We start from the raw sequence: 19,874 nt of genomic DNA on the forward strand, positions 1-19,874 counted from the left end.
AAGGGTCGCTCTTAGAAAAGTGGGTCACACTTGGAAGAAAGTATCACACTTGAAAAAAAGGGATCATTCTTGGAAATATGGGTCAAACTTGAGAATAAAATTTAAACTTGAAAAAATGGGGTCACACTTGGAAACGTGGATCACACTTAGAAATAAAGGGTCACACTCAGAGAAAAGAGTCACACGTGGAAAAATGGGTCACACTTGGGAAATTGGGTAAAACTATGATAAATGGGTCACACTTGGAAAAATGGATCACCTTTGGAAAAAATGGTCACACTTAAAAAAATATACAGGTAGCACACGGTAAAATGGGTCCTACTTAAAAAAGTGGGTCACTCTTGGAAAATAGGGTTATACTTGAAAAAAAATGGGTCACACTTCAGAATAAATGTTACACTTGGAAAAAAGGGGGTCACATTTGGAAACGAGGGTCACACTTGGAAATAAGGCACACACTTGGAAAAACGGGTCAAATTTAGGAAAAAGCGTTACACTTGAAACAATGGGTCACGTTTGTAAAAGCAGATCACACTTGGAAAAATGGGTCACACTTGGAAAAAAAGGTCACCCTTGTAAAAATGTGTCACACTTGGAATAATGGGAGACACTTGGAAAAGGGGTCACACTTGTAAAAAATGCGTCACAATTAGCACAAAGAGTCACACTTGGGATAATGGGTCACACTTGGAACAAATGGGTGACTCTGGAAAAAAGGGGTCAGACTTGCAATAAATGTTCACACTTGGAAAAATGGTTCTCACTTGCAAAAAAGAACTACACCTGGAAAAATGAGTACCATGGAAAAAGGGGTTCACACTTGCAAAAAAGGTTCAAAGTTGGAAAAATGAGTCACACTTGGGAAAATGGGTCGCATTTGGATAAAAGGGTCACACTTAGAAAAACGGGTCACCCTTAGAAAAAAGAGTCACACTTGGAAAAATGGGTCACACTTGGAAAAATGGGTCACACTTGCAAAAAAGGGGATCACACTTGGTAAAAAGGGGGTCACACTTACAAAAAGGATCACATTTGGAAAAAAAAAAAAAAAGGGTTTTACTTGGAAACATGGCTTGCACTTGTGAAAATAGGTCACACCTGGAGAAAAAGGTGCCTTATTTGATAAGATGTGTCACACTTGAAGAAAAGTGACGAAACTTGGTAAAAAAAAAGGTCACACTTGGAAAAATGGGTCTCACTTCAAGTCCCTTGAAGATTTTCCAGGAGAGGATTGGTTCGAGGGGCTAGTCTCTCATAATATGTTACATGCGCAGGGACTAAATCCACTTTCACGTAGCAAACACTAGGGGGAAAGGCTATCTTTCTTTCACTCTGCGGCTTTTCCAGAATGAAACCAAAATTATTAAATTAGAAGTGTAGCACATGATATTAGCTGCCTTTATATTCTAACCTCATATAACTAAATAAAACGTGAATTAAACCAGCTTTTGCAGGCAAGAGTTTCTAGCTTATGAACTTTAACCCTAAACAACGCAGCATACGCCCTGATTATTCTGAAATACCAGACGCCTTCTCGCCCTAATCTCCCAGTCTCTGCCCGCTCCTCCCAGGGATTTGGATGTTACAAAAGTGATAGCTAGGTTAAGTAAAGTTGCTGTTTGTGGTCCTTTTCTAAAGGGTGATCTTTTTTATTGTTGAAATTTATATCATTAAGAAATTCTAAACTCTAACAATTGCTATCACTCAGTTTTAATTCCAGATTTTATCATTTATTTGTTTTCCGTTCGCTGATAAAAGGGTGACTTTTTCCTCCTTTTTCTTTTCTTTCCTTTTATTTATGGCATAGTCCAGGAGGGTGAGGCTCTGTAACCGCGCGTCTTTTTAACCACCTATGGGAAAAATATCAACATTTCAATCAAGATAACAAGTACGCTTTGCAGATGTAAGCGGCTGTAATGCTACTTGGTAAGTTCAAATTTATCATTTTAATGAAGGTACTGGAAATCTTATTGATGTATGTACATGTTGTGCATACTGTAGATTCCAAGAAAGTAGTGTTTGATCTGTCCTACCTGTCTCCTGAGGTTAATTAAGATATTTTCCTTTCTGTTGTTCCATTACTGAAATACTGTATATCGTTTCATTTTTCGGGATTATAAAATGATAATGAACTCCTAAATAAGATTCATTACACGCTGGTATTTGGATCAAACTTACATCCAAAAACATAGCTTAAGTTGTGGCTAACAATATCGCTGAGTAATTTGGTGGTAGAGCGAACTTTTAAGTCCCTGACGCATGCGAAGTATAAAGTTTTTATTTGAGCATTGAATGAGATCAAGAACGTAAGACCTCTTTGAAACTGCGAACGTAGTATATAAAGGTAATTACGCACCTTTTCCCTTTTTCTTTCCCTTTTTATTTCCAGATTTTCGTGGGGGTCTCCCATGCCTTTTTCTACCTTTTTGTCTTGATGATTTCTTACCACCCCGTTTCCCTTTTCCTCTTCTCCCTGTTTTTTTCCTTCTTCGTTTTGGTTGCGGTGATCGTGGACGCCTATCACGTGGTCGTGGCAGTCTGAGTGTCCCACTCCAACGTGGATCCTCTAGACCTGGAAAATAATGCAAAATATCGCTTTCATAAGTGGTTACCAATCCACATGGTATTTTTAATCAATTTTCAAGATTATATTGTTATTTATTCATTAAGGATTTAAGCTGCATCACTGCACAAGGTGGGCTGCTTTTAGAATTATAATTACCCCTGACTTTTTATTTTTTTTTTTATTTTTTTTTTTTACAATTTTTTCCTTTCTTCAGTCTTTATTTTTTAATTGGCCTATAAATTAAAGTTATTGTGGATACTATAAAATTAAGACTAAGGAGCGTAAAACCTTATACATATCAAAGAAGAAGAATTTTTCGTGCGACTCGCCAATTTCATTCAGCAGCTCTTCGATATTTTTATTTCTCGTAAAAGGAAAGGATATTGAGCAGGGCCTTTTTTTTTAAACCTCTGCTCCAGTCTTTATTATTGAAATCATGTGCTAGTCATTAAAAGGTCACGTTCCTCTAAGTTGTTCTTGTCTCGAAAACTTGACCCTCGGACGTAGCACATTTATAAGGGGGCCGGGTGGGTGGGAAGTTAGACACCCTTTGGTTGGATTTTGTCCTTATACCCAATAAGAAGTTGCTCGCTTTAGAACAAGATGCAAATTTATTATTAACACATCAAAATTTTTTTGAGGGGTGAATGGACAGCGGAAGATTTTGTCAACACAGAGAGTAAATTCCCTTTTCAAATTACGAGGAAAACATTTCTAAGGGGGTTCTGTACGAAAAACCCCTCATTAAACCCCGGAGTGCTCGGTCACCCGAGCGTTAAAAGATGAAAAATATTCTTATATCTCACCCATCTCGTCTAAAGCACCTTCATAGTCCTCTGAGAAAGGAAAATGATACGAATATGTCAGTTTGACATCAGTCTGACATACGAACGCGCCTATTTACTTCATGTTAACATTAAAAGTTCATCTCACCCATTCCTGAGTCATCATGAAAATTCTCTGAAAACGTAAAGGAAAAAAATCGCCTCGAGAAAATCATACGCTAAAACGTTTTCGTACATCAAATAAGTACATGGGACAAAGTACTAATTCTGCAAGGCTGCTCAAGGTAAACCAGATGAAACAAAATTTAGCTTGACGGGCAAGTCAAAAAAGGCTTGTGATAATAACAAATGACATACAAAAATAGTTTTCCCATCAAAGTTTGCTCATCGGAACGCTGCTTTGGCCCTCCCCGCTTTCCGTTCCCTTTGGATGTTGAGAGTTAAACTAAAATGTATAAAGTTTCTAATGGTTGAAGTCATTCGAGTGGTTATATGCAAAATGTGTCAATAAAACAAGTCTTTCTCACCCAACTCATTTCCATCATCATCGTCATCATCACTAGCAGCAACAGCAGCAGCAACATTATCAACATCAGGATAACCTTGGATGATCAGAAACGGAAAGAAAACTCGTAAGCTGATCTTGCCCAATGGTAACACGTCCATCATCAAGAAATGTATGTGTATGGCTTAATCAACCTTCCCTTTATTACTGTAAATGTTTCTACGTCCATGAAGTCCGAGTTTGGAGAGATTCTTAAGAATGTATGAAATTAAACCCTCATTATCTTACCCATTTCATAGTTGTCCTCGTACAGAACATCTGAGAAATACGAAACGAAATACAAAATTACATCTGTATCAAATCATTTAAAAAATAATAATAATAATGTTTGTGTTTTAAAGTTAGTTGTGCTGCATTTCTTTACTATTCGCTTTTTTGAATCTACTTTAGATTATGATATCGAAATGGAAAGCAAGCATAGTTAGCCCTCTAAAAAGGTGAAATTTAACTTCCGGTTTGTTTAGAAACCGCGGAGGGTTGGGACCTGGGACTATAGTCAGGCTCTGACGTCAAAACATGAACGTAGGGCTTACTGTAACTTCTTTGATACGCTACTTGACTAAAACAGTAAATTATAGTAAGAGTTATGTTTCCATCTTACCCCTTTCAGTTAAATCATCTGATAAATCATCTGATTTAAAGTCGGTTGGATCGTCTGCAAAAAAGTACAGTGACAAAGGAATGTGGATGATTTCTTTCGATGTTACATTTAAGACATTACAATAGTGATTCTGTGTTTCTTTTCTACGATCAGTTTCAAGCCACTACTCAAACTTGCCTTTATTTTCCTACAGAGCGTTAAAAAAAAGGCCCGAGAGTATTATATTTGACTTTTCCTCAGAATCTTTCAACTCAGATAAATCTGGCTTAAGAAAGTAATCTACCAGTGGAAGGTTTATCTTCTTGACTTTTGGCTGCCTGCTTGATTATGTTTACCATGGTGTATGCTGATTTATTATATAAGTCACTTTTATTGGCTCCTTTGCAGCTTTTTATTATATTGATCGACAACAAACTTTATGCTAAATTTACTTACCGTTTAATGCAACTGGAAATGCTGAAAAATGGCAATAGAAACAATACTATGAGTTAGATATCTGAAGAGACGACTGAACAAAAACAAAAGTCAATTCCCGCTTACCCTTTGACTGCCAACGACGCGTATACGCGCACTTGATATTCTTGATAAGCAGATAGTAGAGCTAGGATAGATCATTCCGCATAACAGGCGATTTCGGATATCGATTTTGGCTTATGCGCGTGCGCTGACCTAAAATATTGTACATTTTTGTACCCTAACCTTGGAGAAACCTATCTTTTTGGTAAAAAATAGCTTTTCCGGCAAAACTAAGGCCCATTTAGCGTCATGGCAGCCAAAAACTGATTTAACGGTTAAAAGCGGCATTTTTTGAGAAACGTTGACAGCCAAAGGGTTAAAAGACACCTTTATAACACGGATGGACAGTGGACAATTTTAAACAGTCAACGGACCGCTTGAAACCAGACGTTTACTTGGCAGACGTGTAATCATTGTGCCTATGATTCAGCATAATCTCTCAGAATTATTGATGTCACGTTACCTCGACCTTAAATAGGCCGGACTAGTCGGTCAGAAATTCAAGGCGATTCCCGATAGTGTATGTCTTAGAAAGAGTTGACTGTGGCAAGACTTCAAAACTTGACTACTAGTTAAAAATCTCTTACCTTCCAAACCGACGCTAACCGCTAGCAGTAGAACTGCAATGAGCCAAATTTTTGAACCCATGACTCGAGGAGACGAGGAGGGCTCCAAATTTGATAGACACTTGGTTGAGTTCTCTTTTTATACGCTTTTAACACAAATCAGACGTCAAATATCCAGGAACCAATACAGGAAATATCAATTTTGTCGTGTTTACCGACACCCGAATTACGTTGATGATCCGCTAAGAAGAAGATTTTTAGCGTTCCTAATATCATAAGCAATTAATTTAAGGGGGTCCTTCTTAACTTCAGATTTGGAGCAGTTGCTAAGGGATTTCGAAAGGCAACGTTTAGAGGAAAGCTATTTTGAAGAGTGTTTTGCAGTGCTAAATGGTGAATTTTATATGAGGGAACGTTTGCTTTGAAAAACAAAATGATTTCGCGTGCGTAAATAGTGCCAAACCCAAACTACGTGTTAGAATTTTATATCTCTAAAACTTGAAAGAAAAGAGGAAGAGTTGCGATTTGTCTTGTGAATCATAAATGACTTAGCCTTCTTTATAATCCTACGTATGGAATTGTTGTTTACACGTAAAAGAGGAAAGCTACTGAAGAAAGTCTGTTATTTATTCTTTGTTATCTCATAACTTTAATGGTAATGCGAGTTTCATAAAACCCACACAAAGCACTATGCACGTGGACGTTCTTAATCTATTGCCACTGATTTAGATGCCTTTTAAGTTTTAGGTTTTTTTATGTTCTGCTCACATGTTCAAATATGGCCATGATGAAGACTCCTCAATGGAACAAACCCGTGTAAAACGCTGATCCTTAGGAGGTCTGGTTTTCAACATACGACGGTTAGAAACCTTCCTTAGCAACAAATTCAGGACCAATTGGTAGTCAAGAAGGACCCCCTAAGCCATCAATTATCTTTAGTAGACTTAGTGGCAGAGCTTTCAGTCATTTTTGTCATCTTACTTTTGTTGTTGTCATGTTGTTGTTGTTGTTGTTGTTGTATCTATATTAATAGGTGCATTCAACAATGATCCTAGAATAACTTTCTTTGATGAGGATCATTTGCTGTAAGTTTGTTGAGTGTTTTCTCCTGTGTTTTCATTCTTTTTTTATCCGAAACAACAATGTTAAAACAGCGTCATTCGTCAAATTTACAGTGAAAAGCAGTGGTCTCTTGCATCATGCCCTTTATGCTCAGTGTAGACACAATTAAAGTGAGACTACATCTATGATCAAATTTTTACCCCTTGAATTGCCCCGTTTACTGTTTGCAAATATCTGCGTTGGTTCTGGAGATATTTAAGTTTGAAAAATGAGTAAAATAGCTGATGACGTCATACACTCAACCAAATATTGCATCAAGTTTATAAATAGAGCTATCTAGCTCAATTTGGAGCAAAAACCATTGAAACCTGCTAGGCTAATAGTTCAATATGCAACACACCTACGGTTATAAAAGTGTCAATTCCCATGGCAACCCACTCTTACACGATAAAAGTTGGCCTTGGTGATATCTCGATAACACATCTTCGCCAGCTTTCTTAGGTTTCAAGAGCCACTTTCAAGTATTTAGGGAAGAGTAGAACCGATACTAAGTAAAAACCAACATACCAGGACGACTATATGGATTTAGAGGGTTTCCATATTCACGCGATAAAAAAATGAAAAAACCATTCAGTGGAGAAAGTCAATAAATTGCGATACTAGACAAGGTAAACACAGAAGACACTCCTCCAAGTTTAAGGTGTGTGCGTTGCTCCAAACTTCAGATATTCGTCGAAATGTTTCGCTCCAATTGGTTACAGAACGGGCGTTCGGACCTGTTTACATCTAGAACCTACTTTGGTTCTCTAGGCGGCTGATCATCAAATACTGAGCATGCAAATATTTTCATTAACACTTTTCCTAATACATTATGTTCTTAAATGGTTAAAAGCAACCGAGAAAAGTGTACATTTTTTCGAAAAACTCGATCGTCAGGTGAAAATGCTCCATCAGGTGGTTTTTGTTAAGGGCGTTTGCCTTTCATTTGTCTTGGCATCAGGCTACATGTAGTTACGTTTTTCACCTTGACGCAAGTATTTTCCTGAAAGCAATGTATGTCATTTGAGTAACAAATTTCTAATCCATAACAGTGATGAAAGTTTATTATAATAAATGAAGATCATTATTTGAACTGAATACTTACAGTCCTGTATCATATATTTGGATACTCACAATACTGTAATCAGCTAAGTGTATTAGACCACATTAATAAAGATTACTTACTTACTTTAACTGCGGAGAAAGATTTAAATACAGTTAATGAGTTCTATTTATACTGTAGTAGTTGATTTATCATGACGCAAGTTTCCGGTCTAATATCTCGTCTAAGAGTCATATTAGTGAAGAAATCTTGTCATGAATCATGCCTTGGTAAAAATACTACAGGGGCGATATATACCAATGTGCCCCAGTATCCGAGGTCACGTGCCGCGGGCGGCAACTGGTTTACGGTAAGCGTGCACTGTAACTAAACAGATAATAATACCGATGAAGAAAACAGATGATGGACAATCTAAAATGTACCATTTTAGACAGGTTTTCATTTCAATTGTTCTAAAAGTAAGTGTTAAATGGATGCGATTAGTGAAGTGGACGGGTATGAAGTACCACTCAGAATTGCAGTCGGAAAGAAATGTTGAGATAGTACCCTTGATTGATTTAAAAATAAGATGTTCATTTCATTCCTGTCTTGTACGGTGAGTTACGGCAACACAGTTTGTGGGGCTTTTAAATATCGATGATTTGCCAACCTGTTGGGATGTGTGTCAAAATTGTTTTTCAACAAAGAAATATGCACTCGCTGTTTTTCTACGATGTTCAGTAGAACAGATCGTCCAAAGGTTTATCCGGCGAAATAACAATCCAAGTTAATTTTAGCAAAATAAGACACTTCAATACAGGACAACAAGCATTGTTAAAAGGTCGGCACTCACAAAGGGACAAGCTCACAGGACTAGTCCATGCAGCCCTTGAAGAGTCTATTCGAGGGGACTGGTTGTAGAGATTAGTCCCTCATAGTGTTTTACACGCGGGAACTGATGCCACGCGAGGACTAATGGCGAATCCTGGAAGAGAAAGGTATCATTCTTTCACTCTACGAAATTTTGCTCAACCTCGTCCAATCATTGTTATTTATCCACCGCCTGAGAATTCACAGAAATTTTACTGTCATTTCCTTTTCAGCTCCGATAATGACGTAGTCATTAATCCGAGATATAGGTATGGATGTGAGATTTACTCGATCCTTCGATTCCTGTTAGACAATAGGCCACAACTGTGTGCTTAGTTACCTGGTCTATGAATGAAAGCGAGACTAGAGGTAACTTGCTTTGATACACACCTCTCTACTTTTCTCATTTTTAAATGCGAACTTTCTAATTAGCATAAGAACAACTTCATCTACACAGCAAAAGCAGTAAGGTCTTTATCAAAACAAGGTCATCCGCAACCTGACTGCCATCCAAAGGCCAGTCACTGAAGAGGCAACTGTAAAATATAAGGGTTCTCAGTCGAGTGCGCTGCGCGATACAATTTATTTACCAAGTGATTTCAGGTTGTTTCAGTGGCAAAGTTTCTCATTAGTGGATCCTTTAAGGTCGACAGTGTATGTTCTTTTTTAACTCAAAGCTCCCACCGATAGACCAATGGGCTAACCAGCGTATTTTGAGTTTGAAATTGATCGAAGTACTTATACGAATTCTCGAATGATTAAAAGTTCCAGATGTTTAAAAAAAAAAAAAAAAAAAAAAAAACAAGAGCGTGGGAAAGGCAAACGCTTCCTTTTGGTAATTTTGTCAATCGATAAGAAAAAAAAGCATAGATAAATGAAGTCATTTCCACAGCCATCCGCGTGGGAACGAACAACCTCTCGACCGTGCTACATCAGCAATTGTTTTCGAACATGGAAAAATATCGTTAGTTAAGGTTTGTACAGAAACGCTGAGTAATAAGAACAGCAAGCTAAAGCGAGTCGAATCCCCTGCTCGCTGAGGTTAGGAAAGCGAAAAGAAATATCAGAATTATCTGGAATGTCATGAGTTGTATTAGCATATATCAGAGCAAACTATGAGAGAATCAATGAAGAAGGAAAAGTAGAAAAAAATAGATAAAGAGCACTGCACAAATGTCCTTGAAGTTGACCCCATGGCCTATGGATTAATATCATTATCCGAGCTCAGTGGCTCACAGCCACTTTGATTTAGAATGGCGGCACAGAGTAGACCTTGATACTGATCACAGCACTCTTTCGCCTGATTTCACCCAACTTTGTGTCAAATCCTGAATCGTTTATGCTCAAAACAAAAGGAACAAACTTGTTTTCAAGATATTGCTCTTACTTGACTTACTTTAATAATTACAATCTACATCACTAGCCAACACTAAACTCTACATTCATCAGTTTTAATTCGATTTCAAATTCAACCAAAAATATTTCTTTCCCAACCACTAATTAAAGACGACAACTCCTTCAGGCAACTGTGAGCATGGTTCTTTGTACTCGTCTGTGAAAAATAAAAATTTTTATTAATTAATGCGCTTCATCATAGTAGAAGCAAAACGCCCAGCATTCACAACAGGTAAAGAGTTATTGACTTTAAGTCGCTGAAACAGTGCGAAACATGCCTTTTTATGTAACATTTGTATTGATAATTACATTTTGCGTCATCTATCCCCACGGTCGTCGTTGTTTACCAGGTCGCTTAGCTGGCTTTTTACCACGTTGTTTTGGTTTGCCACCAAGTCGTCGTCTTCTTGGTGGACGACCACGGTTCGTATCCTCCATATCTGAAAACCAGCAAGTTAATCAAAACATGTAAATAACGTCACCATTGTCTGTTACATGTATCTTTCCACAGGGTACTTTTTATCGATTAAGTAGTCAAAATAAACGTACAAAAGTTTGACGAGGACTAGGCACTAATACTTTTAATGACGTTACTCCCAAAATCTACCCGTACAAGAAAACTGTAAAAGACACATTTTGAGCCATTTTGAAGACAATGTAAAGCACAATTTCACGATTTCTTATTTTGTGGAAAATATAACTTGCAAGTTCCTTTATTTTATGTTAGATGAATGATTAATTGGAGCCAATTTCTATTTCTTGGAATTTTGAGGCAGTGTCAGGTAGATAGATTCTGAAGAAAGAAACAACATTAAGGCCCCATCAACACTACGCCGGAGAAATTTGAAAACACAGCTTTATCTATACGGTTAGGCCTACCGTCCACACTAATCGAAGATGGAGCTTTTCGTAAAAGCTCTTCAAACCAGAAAAATTGGAAAACGCCAGCTTGGCGCCGCGATTGTGTGGACGGAAAACGGAGGTTTTCGAAAATGCGGACAACTTGATAATTTAATGTGATTAACCCAAATCTTAAAGGGTGCACTCAAGATTTTCTGCCGCTTGTTACTGTTGCGTTTTCACATTTCTCTGGCATAGTGTGGACCAGCGGGGCCTTAAACTGCTAGTACCAATCTTCCTTTAAGTATTACTTCATTTTGGCTTGTCATTAAGGTATATATTGTACAACTGCCGCGTATGATAAAGTTAAAGACTTAAGTGAGCATTAATTAGAGGACGAAAAAGGAAGTGTGTCAGTGTTTGGCTTGTTTTCTCTCACAAAACTGTGGAAAGCTACCTTAAAGCTAAAGCTTGGGGCGTAGAACTTAAAGCAGCATTTACTTTTCGTACTGATAACAGAACAATATGCATTTGTCAATGCATAGCCCTTAATTTGCCCGAGCTGTTACAGCTGCAGAGTTGCTGAGGTCTGTAAATATCGATGATTTACCGACCAGTTGGGTTGTGTATCGAAATTTCCACTTGCTGTTTCTCTGCAGTGTTAGCTCGAGAGTCTTATGATTGCACATCCGTTATAAACCAGGGGCCATAATCGGGGACGGAGACCGTAAGCGCGCCATTTCTAGTATTGGGGTTGTCCCCATGATATGGGACAATAATTCTATTTTTAGAACAAATTGCGCCATGCATCGCCTGCGGCACACGCGCGTACATGCTGCGAAGATTTTTGCGAATGTCGCGCGGGGGAAATGGCGTCCAATATTCCCGAAATTTTTCATGTTTTTGGCCCACAACTAATCGTATTTACGTCTGTTGGAATTTTGCTTAAGTATTTTCGTTGTAAGCTGCTCAAGTTTGAGTGAAGTAAGATAGTGTCGAATTTAGGTATGTTCCGCTTTAAGTTTAGATATATATCGCTGACCAAGTTATGTTCTGACGGATGCTTCTTTTACATGAGATGTACAGTACTCACCTAAGTTGAAGATTAACAGCTTTTCCATTACACAGCAAAAAACTAGCTGGATATATTTAGATATAGCAGCGCTTCAGGACTTCATACTTTCCTAGCTCCTCTTGCAACACGCTTGCGAGGAATTTGCCAGTCTATCGCGACCGAAAAGTAAAACAAAATAATTGCTAGTTTGAGTTTCGCCTGAATTGTAAGGAACGCTTGATGTTTCATCAAGGCCCAATAACTTTACGTCCGTAGATACTGCTCAGTTTTATTCGTGTAAAAATCCAGTAAATTCTCTGTTGTCGATGAACGAACGCGCCCGCCGATGCGTGTTTTGTATAGTCAGTAAACATGACAAATTGTACTTCCGCCGCACTTTCGTGTGAACGCGTACATCGAGCTCAAACAATAACTCTATAGTTTTTAAATATGTTTAAGATTGATAAATGTTTGAGAACATATTAAAAGCTAAGCTGAAAATATGTGAATAAAGCAGAAATAATCAGCAAAGTTACGATGACGCTTTCTTTAATCAACTTGGAATAACGATTTCGATTTTGCTGATCGAGTTATCAAAACTCCTTGTCTATTTTCATTTTCGCAAAACTTTACTATGCTTATGTTGAAGAAACACACATGATGTTAGTAGCCTTTTTTGCGTTCGTGAAATTTGTTGCAGCATCTCAGCACAAAAGATAACGAAAGAAATCTTTGTCAAGATTTGTTGACAATTGAAAACACCGACTCGGACTTGAAAGTGCACGAGCTGCACTATGCAAATGAGCTAATTGTACGCGTCAGACTTTCCTTTCAAAAATTTTTGCAAACTCACCAAACAAGCAGAATCAAAAAGAAATCATCAAAACAGGTTGTGGTTATGATTAACCATTGTCTGAGAAACTCACAAATTCACTCGATACCAGAGTAGAGAGTTTTCTTGCTATATTCTTAAGTCAGAACAAATGCAAAAACATATGCGTAAGTTTACAACAAGCGCGAGCATATCTTATTATTCATTCCCAGCGCGAGATTGAAGTCTTGTTTTCGACCCTGAAAATCCCACCTTATCCGTTAGCTCAGAGCATAAAACTACATATAAGCGCCTTGGTTCGTATTCCCTGCCTTATTCCCTGCCTACGCCGTGAAAAATACGCAAGATAATCTCTCAAGGTCTCTCAACTCTCACCATTTGATCACGCAACGTGACAACATCCACGCGAGAGCCTCCGACATGTGCGTGGATCCGCGCGGATATATGACGTCGGGATGGCGCAATTTGTTCTAAAAATAGAAAAATTGTTCCATATCATAGGTGCGCGCGGATCCCAGGACCTACGGTCTCCGTCCCCGATTATGGCTCCTGGTTATAAACTGAATATGCTAGCACAGAAATAATCACTTTATTTTTATTCTATTTTATTTTATTTTATTTTTGTTATTATTTTTTGATGGAAATAAATCTAAAACTATTAATACAATTCTCTACAAGAAAACCAGTAAATCAAGGAAATGTTTCCGGTAAAAAATTAAGCAATTTTGCTCAGGACCTGCGAGGCAAATGCATTTGCTATGATAATGTTAACAACCAAACTTTTCGCGAGGGATGAATGAACAGCTACTGACAGTTCCAATATCAAGTGGTGAATCCGGGTTAATCCCTTTTCAAAAAAGTTACTAGTATGCTTATGGGTTAACAAATGAAAATTTAACATATCTTATCCATTTCCTTCAAACCATTCTCTGTGAAAAAAATGTTATAGGAAGATAATGAATCAGGTATATTTCTTTATGGAGGTATTTTAAGAAGCAACCATGGTTAATTTGTAGGCATGGGTAACAACACTTACTTTAGTCAAAAGGTCTTTCGTATTTGATATTTTACATGGAGAAACGCAAACATTCACAGAGCAATTTTCCATTCAGTGTTTTTTTTCTTAACGTCTTTATTATTACCTCCAAACGTAAAAGAAAGCTCATGACGTAACGCCACAAAGTCCGCCATATTCCATTTTACATCTTTCTCAGGAAGTAGGAAAATGTTGTAAATATATAGGAAATCTCGTTTTAAATTGCAAAACATACTCTCAATACCTAGATGGCACTTTCCCTCACCCCTTCTTTCTTCACACGCCCATAACTGTTGGATAACTCTCATATTTTTCTAAAGTCATTCGGGTGATTAGATTAAATCTGTGCCAGCAAACCAAGGGTAAAACGTAAAGTTGAGTTGATAAGGTAAATCAACCGTTGTAGCGAGTTTGTGAAGCTGATGTTCGGGCGTTAACGTTAACTCTTCGTAACCACTGGGATTGTGTGTTGTGTGTGTATATTCATATAGTAAACGCACGTGCTCTTGCTTTGGTGAAGAGATGTGACGTTCACAAACGTGCTATGGTATCATCAACCCTAAATTGTTTTAATGAACAGCTAAGTGTTCAACAAAACAAGTCTTTCTTACCCAAATTGTTTCCATCATGGACATTATCATCATCGTCATCATCTTCGTCATCGTCATCATTATAATCTTTAGGATAATCTTGGATGATCAGAAAAGATAAAGAAGAATGAAGAAATGGCCTTCTCGATGGACAATGATAACCTTAATTTGCCGCCACCGATGAAGGAGCCTTTCTACAATCGAACGGGGACAGTAGAATTGGAATACAGTAAACCTAAACATCGCCAAGGAAGACAAAAACACTAAACGAATAAGCAGTAAATAAAAAAAAATAAATGAAATGAGATCGTTCGCATTGTTCAAAACACAAATATATACACGGCAGACCTTTAATAGTCCCCGGCCAGCGAGTTTACTTAAAAGGTGTCCGGGACTGGGAATGACCAGCGGTAAACTCTGCGAGATATTGATGAGCTAATTTTCCCCAGACTTTTGCGAGTGCTTCCAATATGACGAAACATTCACTGTACATATCTTCTCCTTATTGCTGTTGATTTTTCGAACTCTATACCCATTGACTACGATTGTGGATATTCTTACATTACAGAATCCAAAAAGTTGAACGTTTTGATCTTACCCATTTCATTGCTATCATCATTAAGATCCTCTGATAAATAAGAAATAAAAATAAAAATTCAAAAAATGTGGTTATAGGGCACTTGTGTAGCATCGCCACTCATTTTGAATACAATACTTTTCAGGCAACTAATCAGATTGTACTATATATCACTTTTGTGTGCCATGCAAATTGCATAAATGCCTGGGTATATCTACAAAGCACTAACTGTCTGGCAGAGAACGCCTAATCGCCGGTTAGCTTTTGGGCTAAATTCTTTACATGGTTTAAAACATGCGCTATATCGTTTCTGATAGATTAGCAAACTGGACGTTTTGTTTCCACGTTACTTCTTTCGACTAACTCATATGACAAATCATTTGAGTGAGACACGACTGGATCGTCAGAAAAAGTACAACAAATAAAGATGTTGAATGATTTCCCTGGATTCCCTTTTCAGGTTTCATACTGCTTCCTATCTTGGGAATAAAGCTTCCAATTCGAGCGCCGGCTGCATCCACCGCTACGTTGCACTCTTTTTCGAAATACTTCTCAAACGTTGCTCAGTTCAGTTTAATTTCAAACGTCCGAGGAAAGCGAACCCAGAAGTATACATTAAATTTTTCTAAAATAATCTTATGGTCCAGAAAAAGTGATCTATAAGTTGAAGGTAAATCCTCTTTTTCGTTTGTTGACTAGCGGGTAAACTGCATTTACCAGTGATGGTGGGTGCTGCTTTACTTTATCAAACACTTTTAACAGACTTTTATTACACTGATGGAGAACAAACTTCATATTGCATTTGCTTACCTTCTAGTGGAATTGTGAAGGCTACAAAAAGGTCAGTGAAAGCAAAATGATTAGTTAAATATCTGATAGGAGCATTAAGACTTCACAACTCGAGTACTCAAGAAATGTCCTACCTTCAAAGCCGACGCTAACCGCTAGCAATAGAACTGCAATGAACCAAATCTTTGAAGCCATTGCTCAGGGAGATGGGAGGGCTCGAGGTCTGAAAGATGCCCGGTAGAATTCCTCTTTTTAAGGAATTTTTCACGTGAATCAAACTTCAAATATCTAGGAACCAATGCAGGAATTCGAAGCTTCAATCAATAGTATTATCTTAGTAGACACAGTGTACCCAATTAAGTTGGTAATCAGGCTTTTAAAGTAGGTTCTCAGCGCTGCTAATTTTAGAACCATTTAATGTAAGCCACCAATACGCCACGTTCAATATATCAATATTCTAACATGGCTCCGAGGCTTTCGGGTCAAAATTGTAATTTTTTTTTTAAGTTTCTCTTTTGTCACACCAAATATAAAACTTTGTCCTGAAAGCCTAGAATATTGATGTATAGAACGAGGCCTATTGCAGCTTCCTCTAGGAGACAATATCGACAGGTATTTCTGACATTACCTCTAAACTTTTAATAGTTGTTTACAAAATCGAGATTAAAATAGCTTGCCTTGAGTGTAAATATTTCACGTAAATGTTGTGTTTTCTCGCTTGTTTTTCTTTTTCATAGGAAAAAAAAAATATTGTTAAGACAGACGTGTACAACGCTTTTAGGAACCTTAACAATGACAATGATCGACTATCTTGTATTATGCCCTGAGCAGACATTATCAGCTAATGAGTATCATTTTCTATTGAACACGAGTTAAATATTAATTGTACATGATGAAAGCTGACCTTGGCAATATCTTGATGATGCATCTTCACCAGAAGTTTCTTCGGTTTCGAGAGACTGCTTTCATATGTTGCGGTAAGAGTAGAACAATTACGTAATAAACATATTTCCATCACCGGACGGGAGGGATGGTGGAAGAGACTTTCTTAAACTGTAATATCTGACCGTGTAGTTTTTGATCTTCATTTTCCGTGAAATTGACACTGAACTAAAACAAAAAATTGAAAATAACATAGCCATCCCCGCCCAAATAGATCACTCTGTATTTTGTTATTCACTTAGCTGCATCGATATACGAGAAAGTTAAGGACAAAAAAAAAACATTTATTAACTGGAATAATAATACGTCAACTCGCAGCCCGATATCTCGCGTTTTATATTAATAAAGATGCTTTTAGATTGTTATGCGATTGTTTAAGTGGAAGAATATGAAGTACCTCTCAGTATTAGGGCAGGAAGAAAGTGCTGAAAGACAGTATCGTCGATTGCTCAAGAATGAAATATTTATTTCATTGATCTCGTATACTGTACGGTAGGTTACAGCACCACATTATATGGATTTCGCTCAGATGTCGGTGATTTACTAACCATTTAGATGTGAGTCGTATGTGAATATATTAAAATTAAGATAGAAGCCAATACATAAGCATTACTGGTAAATGCTCCGAAAAAAAAATAATTTCAGATATATTCTGTCAGAAAGTTAAACTGCTCTAATTTCTACGATTTAGTTCGTGTGAATGGCAATAATTTACGGTAGCATGTAAGATGGAAGTTCTTTTTTTAATAGATTAACTACAATCGGATCACTCTTGTAAACCGCAAATTGCTAGCTGTTTGTTTTCCCTTTCGAATCTTGTCGCAGATCTGTTCAATAGAAGAAAGCAAAGAAGGTGTTACCCTCTTTAGACGATAAACATCGTGAATTAAAATTTTCAGAGAAATGACCAAAATAGTATCATATAATTTCATACCAAATGAATAATACGAAAAAAAGGTTTCAGTGCAAACGGGCAATTCCTCACATTCATAGAAGAAATAAAAACCGTGTGGCATTTAAATTCAACATTCCTATTATTCTAAACAATTTTAAATTCAACCATTGCAGCAGAGATTCCTTTTTTTTCAATAAAAGGCGACAAGCTGTTTTGGAATTGTACAAGTTTACACCATTTTAACTAAACACGCACCTCACCCCTAGCCTCGTGAAGATATTGGAGATATTGGAGATACTTGATGTAAACTATTCTTTGCAACTGCTCTTGAAGTAGAAATTCACTTACATGCATGATCAAAGAGCAAGCCAACTGATATTTCGAAGAGGCTTCTTTAACTCAAAATAATGATTTTTTTCAGAAAGATCTTTCCTTCGAACTTGATACCCATAGCAGAAAGGTTGTTTAATAGCTGTTTATCAGCGCTGTAAGACAGCCCCGTCAGAACGATATAAGCCAACCTTTCCGTGGCTCTTTCCCTGAGTCTCCTTCGCAGCATCTACGTCTCCGTTGCGTGACGTACGCCGGAAGGATTGAGATGAACACTTTCCCTGACCAACAAATGAACCGCAAATCTTAAGGCACAACTGAAACAAGCTGCAATTTACATTTTCCAACAACAACTTTACCAGAAATTTAAACAACTTTTGTATTTGAGTTATTTGAACTAACAGTTCCATTTTAGTGCAACACTCGCAAGCTCGTAAGAAAATTCTCAATAATGCTGTTGTTGGAGTTAATTTTTCTCGTTACGTATCGCGATATAAGAATAGTTTTGACCGATAAACACTCAAGGTCTAGAGTAACGCAATATTTTTTAAGTAGAATATAAATAAGCTAGATTTTTAATCGACACGTTGTCCTGGGTATCGCGATCTTGCCGCGTAACGAAAACCACGCATGAGTTGCTTGTCTCTATGAAATATTGCCTTGTTTGTTGTTGGCATCACGATGGTTGGTTTCACGTAATATATCAAAAACGAAAAACCGTGTTTGTTCACATTTCCAAACACCGAGGAGAGAGTTGAAAATACGACGTGCAGCGGAGTATTTTTGAAGAACTTTGAGTTGTTTGGAAATGTGGTCAAACACCGGAGAAATAAAATCGTTAAAATCTATGCTAATTAAGATCAGATATGCAAACACCGTCACGGTCATGATTTCCTTCGTTTAAACTTAATGAATTATTAATACGTTTCAGAAATCACTTTCGCATTTCTTGGCTTTTTGTGGCATTTAGTATAACCTCCATTGTAGTGAAAACTAAATCCCAATTTTTATCTGTCCATTGACAAGAACATTCAATGTACAAGTTCCAGAATATGTAAGGGAGATATCTAGTTTCTTGGGTATAATATCACGTATGGGTAGTATAAACAAAATCTGAAGAAGTCTGATTTCGATATTGGACGTTGCATACTCTGGCATGGCCAGTGTATGCCGGCATGTCGAAATATCCACGATGGCATTTTAATGTGATATTAAAAGGCGAGAGGGGGTTACCGACAATGCATTAGAATCGAAATCATAAAATCTGGCTCTAGTTTTCTAAAAGATCTGTGGTTGCTTTCGTCTCAGGTTAGACGTTCAATGAAATGTCTTTTTTGTTCATAGCAGAATGGACCAAACATGTTTCAGTTCAAACTTGCTTTTAATTCAAACCCTTAAAATGATTCCTCAGTATTGCATTACGCATCCCTACGTACTGCGCACGATTTTCGCGTCAATAGCGCCCGCACATGAGCGAAGCAAAGTACGACAGCGAAATAAATATAATGCTGTAGAGAACACGTCATAAGGTAGTGCTGGGTATGTGCGCAAAAAGAGAATTCTTAAGTTTGTAGTATAATCGTAGCCCTGTTTAACTAACTGTGTTTAAAATGTAAGTTCAGGGTCTACTTTGTTTCACTTCTCTAATAAATTAATCCAATAGCTTTTCTTAGAGTTTCCAGTGCCCCTTTCTGCTAACTAAGGTTAAGTAATGACACCCTCGTCGGTCGCAAAGTTGTTATAAAGGCCATCTGTGTTGTGCAACAACGAGCACGGTGACCCCAATTTTTTATTGCATTTTTCAGATATACTTATTTAAATCTGAAAATTTTATATTTCTTATCTGCTCTAGTCCCAAATTAACAAATGGTAAACGCCATAGCGTGCACTATTGAGTTATGGATGCACGCGGGAGGTTGCTAAGCACGAAAGAAGCGTAAGAGTCGCACGAGGCGATAGCCGAGTGCGACTCTAGCTTCTTG

At 37.5% G+C, this 19,874-nt stretch overlaps 2 protein-coding genes across 5 annotated transcripts; both read right to left on the bottom strand.

Moving 5' to 3' along the window:
- Positions 1 to 1,628: 1,628 nt before the first annotated feature.
- On the bottom strand, positions 1,629 to 5,707 carry LOC110041696 (uncharacterized). Of its 3 annotated transcripts, XM_089282898.1 has the most exons (9): positions 5,621 to 5,707; positions 4,953 to 4,973; positions 4,518 to 4,571; positions 4,145 to 4,174; positions 3,879 to 3,953; positions 3,500 to 3,526; positions 3,373 to 3,402; positions 2,357 to 2,572; positions 1,629 to 1,850 (listed from the first exon to the last, which is right to left on the bottom strand). In XM_089282898.1, the coding sequence occupies exons 1-9, from the start codon at positions 5,679 to 5,681 to the stop codon at positions 1,843 to 1,845; spliced, it is 522 nt and encodes a 173-aa protein (XP_089139024.1). In that variant the 5' UTR covers positions 5,682 to 5,707; the 3' UTR covers positions 1,629 to 1,842. The 3 variants fall into 3 exon arrangements, with proteins under 3 accessions (XP_089139024.1, XP_020602662.1, XP_089139025.1); XM_020747003.2 differs by lacking the exon at positions 3,500 to 3,526; XM_089282899.1 differs by lacking the exons at positions 3,373 to 3,402; positions 3,500 to 3,526.
- Positions 5,708 to 9,975: 4,268 nt separating this feature from the next.
- Positions 9,976 to 16,080, bottom strand: LOC110041704 (uncharacterized). 2 transcript variants are annotated; one of them, XM_020747013.2, is made up of 6 exons: positions 15,860 to 16,080; positions 15,747 to 15,767; positions 14,958 to 14,987; positions 14,381 to 14,458; positions 10,317 to 10,447; positions 9,976 to 10,164 (listed from the first exon to the last, which is right to left on the bottom strand). In XM_020747013.2, the coding sequence occupies exons 1-5, from the start codon at positions 15,918 to 15,920 to the stop codon at positions 10,329 to 10,331; spliced, it is 309 nt and encodes a 102-aa protein (XP_020602672.1). In that variant the 5' UTR covers positions 15,921 to 16,080; the 3' UTR covers positions 9,976 to 10,164; positions 10,317 to 10,328. The 2 variants fall into 2 exon arrangements, with proteins under 2 accessions (XP_020602672.1, XP_020602673.1); XM_020747014.2 differs by lacking the exon at positions 14,958 to 14,987.
- Between the last annotated feature and the right edge of the window lie 3,794 nt (positions 16,081 to 19,874).

This window comes from Orbicella faveolata, unplaced genomic scaffold, assembly GCF_042242905.1.
Source record: "Orbicella faveolata isolate gen_17 unplaced genomic scaffold, um_ofav_v1 contig_12, whole genome shotgun sequence".
In the NCBI taxonomy this organism is placed as follows: domain Eukaryota; kingdom Metazoa; phylum Cnidaria; class Anthozoa; order Scleractinia; family Merulinidae; genus Orbicella; species Orbicella faveolata.

What these genes read in the sequence shown, in the direction of transcription:
- LOC110041696 (XM_089282898.1), bottom strand. Translation starts at nt 5,681, where the DNA reads ATGGGTTCAAAAATTTGGCTCATTGCAGTTCTACTGCTAGCGGTTAGC. An exon ending in ATTTCCAGTTGCATTAAACG is followed by an intron (nt 4,572 to 4,952) that starts GTAAGTAAATTT and finishes ACTTTTTTGCAG; the next exon opens with ACGATCCAACCGACTTTAAA. An exon ending in TCATGATGACTCAGGAATGG is followed by an intron (nt 3,403 to 3,499) that starts GTGAGATGAACT and finishes TTCCTTTCTCAG; the next exon opens with AGGACTATGAAGGTGCTTTA.
- LOC110041704 (XM_020747013.2), bottom strand. Translation starts at nt 15,920, where the DNA reads ATGGCTTCAAAGATTTGGTTCATTGCAGTTCTATTGCTAGCGGTTAGC. An exon ending in CTTCACAATTCCACTAGAAG is followed by an intron (nt 14,988 to 15,746) that starts GTAAGCAAATGC and finishes CTTATTTATCAG; the next exon opens with AGGATCTTAATGATGATAGC. An exon ending in TGATGATAGCAATGAAATGG is followed by an intron (nt 14,459 to 14,957) that starts GTAAGATCAAAA and finishes TGATCATCCAAG; the next exon opens with ATTATCCTAAAGATTATAAT.